The sequence below is a fragment of the Acipenser ruthenus genome, chromosome 33, assembly GCF_902713425.1.
Source record: "Acipenser ruthenus chromosome 33, fAciRut3.2 maternal haplotype, whole genome shotgun sequence".
NCBI classification, from domain to species: Eukaryota; Metazoa; Chordata; class Actinopteri; order Acipenseriformes; family Acipenseridae; genus Acipenser; species Acipenser ruthenus.
Window position 1 is genome coordinate 4299529 of NC_081221.1, and position 11255 is coordinate 4310783.

At 36.0% G+C, this 11255-nt stretch overlaps 1 protein-coding gene across 1 annotated transcript; it reads left to right on the forward strand.

Annotated features, from left to right (window-relative positions):
• Positions 1-6470: 6470 nt before the first annotated feature.
• Positions 6471-10861, forward strand: LOC117433366 (homeobox protein Dlx3b-like). The gene is made up of 3 exons (XM_034055547.3): positions 6471-6978; positions 8164-8348; positions 9558-10861. The coding sequence occupies exons 1-3, from the start codon at positions 6642-6644 to the stop codon at positions 9867-9869; spliced, it is 834 nt and encodes a 277-aa protein (XP_033911438.1). The 5' UTR covers positions 6471-6641; the 3' UTR covers positions 9870-10861.
• The last annotated feature ends 394 nt before the right edge of the window (positions 10862-11255 follow it).

Genomic DNA, 11255 nt, shown 5'->3' on the forward strand with positions numbered 1-11255 from the left:
CATCATCAATGTCGTTTGTGTTAACTTCAACAAGATAAATTTAATTATGCTCTGGTCTTAAAGGCACTTATCACAGAGAAATAAGACTGAATTCTCATATCAAATTACTGTCTGAGCTTAATGCAGTAAGACTTCACCGGCAAGTTAATGAGCTTTGCTTTTTAATGTTACCACCACAGGCAATATTCAAATCATGTGCCGAAGGACAGCTAATGTTCCCTAACAACTGACTGATCTCATTTTCCATTTTTTTTTTTTTTTTTTTTTTTACTGGCCCCTTAACTGTTTATAATTTTTGCAATCAGGGATTTTTATTGCAATTACACCAACTTTTTTTTAATATATATAATTTTGTGTTCATGTGCTTTCACCTAAGATCACTTGAGTTGCCTGCCAAAGATGTACAGTATGCAAAAGTGTCTTCATAGAAGCAAGATCTGGCTCAAGTTTACCACTGGTTTTGCACTTTGGCTGATTTAAACTATAGAGAAACAGCTACCCCTTGTGTCTAAAAGGTACATTGGCAAGTACACACTGAAAATCCCTTTTGCATCGCTGATAAAAAAAAAAAAAAGCAATTTTCAAGAAACTTAGATGCTATAAACTTTAGCGAAGAATGACAAACTACAAAAGTTCTGAGTTGCATAGTAAAAAGTAGATTGTGCCCTTCAAGTTAGCCACCCGTCCGCTCCAGCTCATCCAGAACTCTGCTGCCCGCCTGGTGTTCTCTCTGCCTCGCTTCGCCCATGCTACTCCACTACTCCGCTCGCTCCACTGGCTCCCGATCACCGCTCGCATCCAGTTCAAGACTCTTGTACTAGCCTACAGATGCCTTGACCAGACTGCACCCAGCTACCTCCAGACCCTCATCTCTCCCTACACCCCCACTCGACCTCTCCGCTCCTCCTGCACTAGAAGACTAGCTCTACCTCCGCTACGCTCCCCTGCCTCCAGAGCCCGCTCCTTCTCCACCCTTGCTCTGCAGTAATGGAATGACCTTCCTACAGATGTCAGGACTGCCCAGTCCCTGACCACATTCCGGCGCCTCCTTAAGACTCACCTCTTCAAACAGCACCTGTAGAACTCCTCTGTTTGTATCCTGGGATACTATCACCCTTCATGTAAATGTGCTTTATTTTGCTCTTATCTGCCCCCTATTTTACTGCATTTAATCCTGTACTTCAGAATACTGTAATCTGCCAAGTGTTTAACCTGTAGTACTTTGTATTTAATCATATCCTGATGTAACTATCACTATTATCTGCTGTATTATTGAATTGTGGTTTGTCACACTTGTACTTTGCTTGAACAAAAGTTATTGTATTTCTTGCTCTTATTGTATTACTTGTATTGTAACACTTGAAATGTATTTGCTTACGATTGTAAGTCGCCCTGGATAAGGGCGTCTGCTAAGAAATAAATAATAATAATAATAATAATTACAAAATGAGCTGAAACTAATGGCACACAAATGAAAATGAGTTTATCACAGCCCCTACATATTATAACAGATCACATTTTTTAGAAGGTCCTAATAATTAGCAGAACTTATAATAAGCTACACAGTCTATGACATGTTTACAAGACAAACATTGCACACAGAGTTCCAACAATACTAAAAAGAAACCTATTACATGTACAAAAAAGAAACACACAAGTACAATTGTGCTAATCAGAACTATTATGGACCCTGTTAATGTTAAATGTTTCTATGATCTTATTGGTTTGATGACGAAATTGAGTTTACAGATGGAAAATGTGCCGTTACTGATTTGTTCAGCACAGAAACCAAGACCAGAGGACACCGTTAGAAACAGTGTGGAAACAGGCAAGGGTAGGAGACACTTCTTCACACAGAGAGTGGTGAGGGTATAGAATGGGTTACCTAGTCATGTTGATGATAAATAGCTGGTATCCTTACGTTTAACCCATTAAGTGCCATTGTCATCAATTGAGGACAGGGTACTTTGCAATTTTTTTGAGCATTTTTAACATGCTGTTTTAATTTTCTCTTTAGCTATATTGCTATGATAACTTACTTTACTTTTGTTAACCACAAAAGTTAAGCCTACATGTAACTATTAATTCTGCAAATACAGCCCTGCAGATGCTTTTATGGTGCCTCGATATAAAATAGGAAACTGAAGCCTATCAGTTTCTTGGTGTTTTCCTACCCACAGTGATGATAAAGCTCCATTTTCTATGCATTAAGATTCATAGCCGGCATGAAATTTCACTGGTCTGATTACAGACACGCCTAACTTGTCTGTCCTCAAAATAGGACGCAGCAGTTTGTAGCCAAAACAAAGGATTTAAACTTTTTTCTTTGAAGAAATATTGAATTAGAATGTATCAAATGACATAAATACAGCTCGCGTTCTGATTTTTTCAACGAAAAATGTATTTGGTACTTAATGGGTTCTGACTCTACAGAGGTCAAAGATAGCTGATGGTGGTTCACATTTTGACCGCAAGGTGTAGCTGTTTCTTACTTTTATTAAACCAGGTATATTTATAGTAGTGCCAGTGTCGTAAAACAAAGGGCAAGTAGCTTCAAACTTGTACTGTCCCCGGTCTTGCTCAAGAATTCCTGATCAGTCAACATGTCTCCAAATATTTCCATGCTTTCACCTGAGTTCAGGAGCTCCTTATTAGTTTTAGTTGCCTGTCAGACATATGCAACACAGGGTAAATCAACTAAAGTGTCTTTATAATAGTAAGAGCCAGCTTGGAAACAAGTTTCCTTTTGTTTTGCAAGCAATACACTGTTTTGCAGTAGACTGTGTACCTACTTTGCATAAATGCTGCAGGCAATTGATCTCGGTCAAAGCACCTTGAAACTGATATTTTTTTAATAGAAAATGTAATTTCCTCTAATATTGAAATTTAGAAATGCCAACAAACTAATACTGTCTGCAAACTTAATGTACCAAACTCTATTTATAAAGTCTCCAGTCCCTTTGGACTTCCTGCCCCAATAAAGTTTTCCTCATACCTGCATCCGCTTGTTGAACAAAATAATACATTTTACTTGCATCTAGTACATTGTGGCAGCAGTTTTTAGAGCACAGCCTAAAAACAATTTCATGATTTGGCAAGCTAGCAGAAAGATTTTCCACTGGCAGGACATACGGAGCTCAGCTATTCAAAGACACTCTAGTCTCTATATGGAAAGTGATACCTGGCAGTTGGAATCCCTATACAATATGCAAGAGCTGGAGATTCCATTGCTTTACATTAATTATTCAAAATCACCGCTAGGTGTTAGGCTTTGCATAAGTAAAGTAAATGCAATTTTTGATGTAACCAGTTCAGGGTAGATGAGAGGCTCAATGTGTGTAGCTGCATTAGGACAGAGATTTGCATATATCCAAGATAGATAGGGTAAGAGGCAGTCCCCCAGCCGACAGAGATAGACACACACACAAGAAAATTGAGATGCTGTAGACAAAAGAAGTCAGGCAGACGGAGCCTCATTCATCCTCAGGTTAATCCCCCAAGCCCCCCTCCCCGCCTCGAGGTTCTGCGCGCTGCCACTCGCACAGCACAAGCATATTTTTACTCTTTGATTACGTCTCAGTCAACATGTAATTTCAAACCCTGCAAAACCACCTGTCTCTCAAATATTTCCATCTGCCTATGTCTGTCTCTATACACAACCACATACCGCCCGCCATGCAACGGCTCAAAGGGCGGATTAATCTGCCATTCAAAAGATCAGAGGGGATTTTATTTGACATTCATTGATGTGGATTTTTGTTTTCTTAAATCTTAGAAAACTTGCCGCCTAGAGAAGGTAGGAATCTTTAAAATACTACCTATTCAATATTCTATTATTATTATTATTATTATTATTATTATTATTATTATTATTATTATTATTATTAATAATACTATTGTTATTATTCCAGTCAAAACATAGACTTATAAAACATCATGGTATCCAACTCTAATTCAACGACAGTAGGCTTATAGGCCTATTGATTGGTTGAATTAAAAGGTTATTTTTTTCAATTAAAAAAAACGCAAATAATAAAAGGGTGTTTTCGAGATCTGTGGACATCATTTTTTCTCTGCGGTAAGGGTCAAATATTTTGTAAATATATCTTATTTTGGATTGTAGTAAATGTCATATATCAGGGATTTTCAACCTTTTTTTGAAACTGTACACCTTCTGTCGAGAGGTTTCAGCTAAAATACCCTTTACAATTTCCGCTCGCTGAATGGTACCACCGCTTCAATAAAAGGCAGAATAAACTGACAAATTGCTGAGACAGAAAACCAAGCAGTAGGCTTCATTCTTAAAACTTAATGATATGTCTTTGGATGCACTGTAAATGTTTATCACGTTACTATTTATTTCCCACCACAGCATAATTGTGTGTCCCGTTTAAATGTTTACAGTATCAAAAACATTAACCTCAAGATAAAACTATAATTAATTACTCACAGTTTTTTGTATTTATTAAAGCCAGCATAAAATGATCCAAAGGGACTCTGTATAACTTTCTGACTCTTGTGTTTTCCTTCGATTTTCTTTTGCAAATAAGAGATATATCAAACACCGAAAACATATTCAACCAGCCGCTATTGCTGTTAATAAAATGCAGCGCCGGTAATAAACAAAACCGTTGTTTATGATGACTATTTATATTTACCGAAGCATTTATACTTCTAAAAAAATGCAGATACACTGATACGGCAAATTGAAAACAGCAGAGATCATGAGCAGCACAGAGCGCTCTCCTCAGTCGCCAGACACCTGCTTCACCTATATATCTGTTGAAATCCATGCAATCGAAATCGTGCATGCCTACAGGTTAGCGGTTCACTTTGAGCTGCTAAACAAATATTGCATAAGCATACACCGTGGTTTAGAGAATATGTAATTCAAGATCACTGTTTTCTCTTACTTTCACTTTATTTATGCAATTCTGAGTCGTCCTGCGCATCCCCTATGACCCTTAGAAGTACCCCCGGTTGAAAACCCGTCATATATGATCACGTAGCAATAAGACTAAAAGTGTTTCTATTTATTTCACCACCATGCGTCGCTGTTGTACTGCAATATATATCGCAGCTCATAAATCAGACTTTAAAACTCAATTTTAAATAGTACATACATTTTAAATACAAAACAAGAGTATATAATTTGCATTCCGTATTTGAATAATTTTCCGTTTTTGTGAGCCAAGCAAGATTCCAAAGCCTTTAAACAAAACATTGTGTGTCGTGTGCATCTCAAGTTTGAATCTACAGCACTTCCAGTGGCTTTTCAGAACTGTATCATCAGTAATATGACAAACTGCTGAAAGACAATAGTGTAAGAAACACACATACAGAAACTGACATATTAAAAATACTGGCTCTTCCCGGCTGAAAGTGTCAAATTAAATCCTGAATGAAGAATTTATCAAAGCGACACGATCACTGAACACAAATAGGTGTAATTAATTTTTTGCAATTATTCACTCACTTAACTAGTTAGCAGATAATGGTCATTTGAAAATCTCAATAATGCATATAGGCAAATTGTTTTAAATACACTTTTATTTCGTAATTGTGTTAAACAAAAATATTTGACAAACTGGCAATCTGAGACATTTTTTTCACAACCGCACTGCCCTTGTTGTTTCAATACACTGTACAACATCTAAAACACAGCTCAATGTGGCCCATTCTGGCATAATGTTCAACATTTTCGTGTCCCAATGACTTTTAAAAACTGTTGTTGGAAAAAAAAACCTATAGCTCAGGTTGTACCACGCCTAACTGCTGTAAAGCTAAAATACAGAAGGACCCCCCAAGGCAAGCTTTGAAATGATGTTCTTATCAATTCACCCCACTCCCCCCCCCCCCCCCCCCCCCCGTGAATTGGATTTTGCAGATAAGAAATGAAAATAAATGAACAGAAAAATAACAAAATATGCAGCGGTATTAAGGGTTCATATTGCTATTGATAGGAAGTTATTATATTTATTAATTATATAATATAATTATATATTATTATTATTATTAATAATAATAATAATAATAATAATAATAATAATAATAATAATAATAATAATAATAATAATATACTTCTTAAAAAAATCATGAGAAGTTTATTTTATTTTTTAAAATTTTATTTTAAATTATTATTAAAAAGGATTGCACTAGACGCTAAACTGGAAATCAGATGTAATGTTTCCACACACAGACTGTGGCTTAAACTTTTGACAAGTATTTTTTTTTAAAGTAAATGATTATTTATTTATTTTTATTTTTTACAGTCTCAACACTGTACTTAAAAAGTGAGGCACCAGGGAGTTTAGGGTGGAACGTCTTCGGGGGGGACGGGGGGGTGGGGAGGGGGGACACCACGACTTTGTTTAGCCTTCTGGGCAAAAAAACAAGAAAAAAAGATCTCTGGGAGCCAATAGGAATTGCGCATCCACCCAACTCTCCATAATTAAGGGTTTAACTAGGCTGGGCCCTGGTACAGAGCAACCAGTTTAGCTTGGAGATCTTGAGGTGAGGAGACACCCTGCGGATTTATGCACATGCTTGTTTAGACTTCAGCTACTAAAGAACATTTCGGTCGTTCTTACCACTCCAACTATATTTTGGACCTTTTATTTCTGGGGGGTTGGCGACGCAACATGAGCTTGACGACGTTTGACAAGAAGGTACCCAGCATTTTAACTGACTTGCCGGTTTCTATGAGCTGTGACCCCTCTTCCAAAGACTCTCCGACTCTCCCCGAGTCTTCCGCGACCGACATGGGCTACTACAATGGACAGACATCGCACAGCCAGCACGAGTACTACCAAAGCCAGTCTTACTCACAACCCCTGAATCCTTACACCTATCATCAGTTCAACCTCAACGGGATGGGTGCAGGGGCTTACCCCACAAAAACTGAATACCCATATCACAATTCATACAGACAGTATGGACAGTACAACAGAGACCAACAGACGCCACCACAAGACACAGGTAAGTGTAATCAGGACACACAAGGTTAAATTTAATTTAGGCGAAACCAAGCTTTTAAAAACACTATACAATTTTGCGTCGTTGGACAGGTTCTGACATTTACCTGGCGCGTTATAGGTGCATTTTTTTGGTTTGTTTTCTGTAGCTGCCCAGTATCCAAATTAATTTCTAGTGACGAAAGCCAGAAGTTCCGCAGCAGCCGTCTGTAAACTTAATCTTGACTCACCATAACATAAACTACGCAGAGCAAAAACGTTTCTGTGCCGTTAACTGCAATGTATTCATATTTTTACGAATTGAATACATAGGCTACATTACATTAAAAAACAACAAACAAACAAACAAAAAAAACATATTAAGATCAGTGGTCCAATATTTGACTGCATGTAAATATTATAGCAGATTTATGAACGGACTACACTGGTATACAATATGTAAATATATACAAAGCGGTTTATTATAAAAATAAGAGGAATACTGTTTAGGATTTTGTTTTTGTTTTGTTGCCAAACATCTTAAGAACCCATGACTTAATGTTGGGGTATGAATCACAATGTCTTAACCTGTCAGCAAGCGGGGTTAAATCATAATCCTAATCCTAACCCTAACCCTAACCCTAACCCTAACCCTAACCCTAACCCGCAAATCGAGAAATGGCACCCTGTATATAACGCAATCTAGTATGTAAAACCGAGCAATCTGACAATAAAACCCATATTCTGTAAAACGTGCGTGGAATAGTCAAAATACTGCTGTAAGTTATTGATTTGGCTGTGGATGGGTGGCACTGTGTTAACGCAGTATGCTAGAAGCACCAAAAAAAAAAAAAAAAAGCCTCCGGAATGAATAGAAAGTCTCATGCAATCATCAAGCAATACCAGCAGCCGTAAATTATAAAAGACCCCTAGGAAAAGTAACCAAACGCATTTAATACAATAACTACTTTGAAATGACTCATTGCGCTTAATAATTACATTTATCCCAGAGATAATTAATACATGAATTATCTTAAACCTTCAAAAAGTCAAGTTAAATAATAATACTGTAATGAAAAGTTATGCTGTAGGCTGTGTCAGATAGGGTTTTCACACAAAAATATATGCAAATGTAATGGTTCTAAACAAATTTCGATCTCTTTTTAAAGATATATATATATTTCCCCCACCCCCATTTTCTTTTTTTCAGTGAAAGAGGAGCCAGAGACTGAAGTCAGGATGGTCAATGGAAAACCCAAGAAAATACGCAAGCCCCGAACCATTTACTCCAGTTACCAGCTTGCTGCACTGCAACGGCGGTTCCAGAAAGCACAATACCTCGCTCTGCCTGAGAGAGCTGAGCTGGCTGCGCAGCTCGGACTGACCCAGACACAGGTAAACTATGTGGCAAATACACTTGTATAGAAAAAATCAACGCAGTCTAAAATAAAAATACAATAGTAGCCTACTAAATGCAACTACAGCTATAAGTAAATAAAATAGCCACGCCAACATAAACCTATTATTATAACAGTATAAAGAGGCCTATGCCATTGACGTTTACAAAAAGTAAATAATGAATGATAAATCAAACTATTTTTTTTTTACATATCGAAAAACAAAAAACCAAAACGCACAGGTTTCTAGGCCCACGCAAGCTACGTATTGCTGTAAGCAGGCTAATTGTTGCCACTATAGCAAGACACTGTAACAGTCTCCTTAAAAAAAAAAGAAATAAATTAAATATTATTAAATATATTTCAATACGTTGTGGTTTAGTTACTGAGTTTTAACAATGGCGTTCTTTTTCGACTATAACCACAGACTCATCTATATAATAGTTATAAATACATATACGGGGCAGCAGTGTGGAGTAGCGGTTAGGGCTCTGGGCTCTTGACCGGAGGGTCGTGGGTTCAATCCCCGGTGGGGACACTGCTGCTGTACCCTTGAGTAAGGTACTTTACCTAGATTGCTTTAGTAAAAACCCAACTGTATAAATGGGCAATTGTATATAAAAATAATGTAATTGTATGTAAAAATAATGTGATATCTTGTAACAATCGTAAGTCGCCCTGGATAAGGGCGTCTGCTAAGAAATTAATAATAATAATATACCAAATTTTTAGCTCAATAGAATTGGATTTTTTCTTATTAGGGGTAATTACAGGGCACATTGGAAAACGGCGGCAAGAATAAAATAAAGTCATTAAAGACGTGTGCCCAAAATTACTTTTCAGGACTAACTGCAATTTGGTAGGCAATGCGATCGTATTATTTAATTGGATGACGTGTTAAATTGATCTAATTGTATCTCCTGCAAAGTTGTAAGAGGATATCAGGTTTTACACGTATGAATAATAAAGTAATCAGATGAGTACAACGAAAAATAAAATGTAATCCTTTACAGGAATGATGGCTACTCATAAGCATTAATTATACACCCAAACAGTTCTAAAGGAATATAAATATATGTGTACTTTAATTCTCATTAATACAGTAGTTTGATGCAGCTTATACTATTTTAGAAATATTTAATAACACAAAAATACATACAAAAAATGAATTTACCTTATAAATCATGAAGTTTCGTTCATTTTTTAGGTAAAGATTTGGTTTCAGAACCGGAGATCCAAGTTTAAGAAGCTGTACAAGAACGGCGAAGTCCCACTGGATCACAGTCCCAATGCCAGCGACTCCATGGCGTGCAACTCCCCTTCTTCCCCCTCTGCTTGGGACAATGCCTCACACAACCCTACCAGTAGGGGGCAGCTCCAGCAACCTCCCCTCAGTTCATCTCCGACCTACCTGGAGGACTACAGCAATCACTGGTACCAGCAAGGGTCACATTTACAGCATCCGGGTTCTGTGCTTCACACTCCGGCTCCACAGCATACAGGAGGAGCGGTGTACTGAGAAAGACTATTTTTGATTTTTTAAAGACTTTTTTTTTTTTTTTTTAACAACCGCAGTAATAAGCTTACTTCATCAAAAAGATCCATAGTGCAAAATTAATAATAATAATAATAATAATAATAATAATAATAATAATAATAATAATAATAATAATAATAATAATAATAATAAATAAAAGCATGTAGATTATGCTCACACTAATCTTTGGTATTCGTTTATTTACTGCAAAAAGCAACAACATATGCTTGTTTTCCTGCTTATTAGTTTTGAAAAGAGTTTGTGGCAGGGAAAACTTTGTGAAGTTATTTTAAGCAAATGTTAAGTAATTTAAAAAAAGGTCACATTTTAAATATATTTAATGCAGTGTGTTCTACATTGTAAAATTAATTTTGTTTTAAATAAATGTAAATATTGTTCACTCTCCCTAAAACAACTCAAACCCCCATGTTGAATTATTTATACTGATTAAAATTAACTCTTTTTTTTTTTTTTTTAAGACAAAACTCAGCGTTTATGTAGGTTCACTCTTAATTTTGTCAAAGTTTGGTTGTATATTATTATTTAAAATACACTTGTGGAGTGGTGTTTTGAAATTATTGTTTATAGTTTACGTTTTTTGTTAGCTTGTTAAATAAAATACAACACCTACCATTCCCGTTTTATTTGAGAGCAGTAGAGGTAAAAATAAATAAATGTCATGAGATTTCACGGTAAAAATAAGAAGAAAAGAGCTAAAGTACATTTTTAAAGTCTCAGGTTATTATTTATAACATTTTGTACAAAAGTAAATGTTTAAAGCTGTACATAAAATGCCATTTTTTTGTATAAAAAATAAACCACTACGACCGTAATGTTTTTCACAATAGGAATTCTGATTGCATTATGGTGCCCAACGCCTTAAACGATTCTGTAATTATCTGTAATTGTTTTCATTGTTTTTATTCTAGTATGTGTGTCTGAACCAGGTAAATAAATGTGATTTAGAATGAAAACATACTTGTATCTGTTATTAATTAATAAATATTACACTTTATAGGAAACACTATACAACGCAATACAACTAAATATCTGTGGCTGAAAAGGGAAACTTGAAAAGGGACTGGCTGGTAAGAGCAGGTGTCGGTTTAGATTATTATTATTATTATTATTATTATTATTATTATTATTATTATTATTATTATTATCCATGTTTCTAGAATCACAGGAGAATCCTACAGTGATGTAATATAGTGATTGCTTGTTGCTACAGCAAAGACTGAGTTCCCAAGAACACACAAACACACAGAGTGAAATTATTAATTCTACAAGCCCCTGAACAGACTTGGTAATGAATTGGATCCATTTTTTATGGCACGGATGTAATGCAATTCCCTGGTCATATAAATT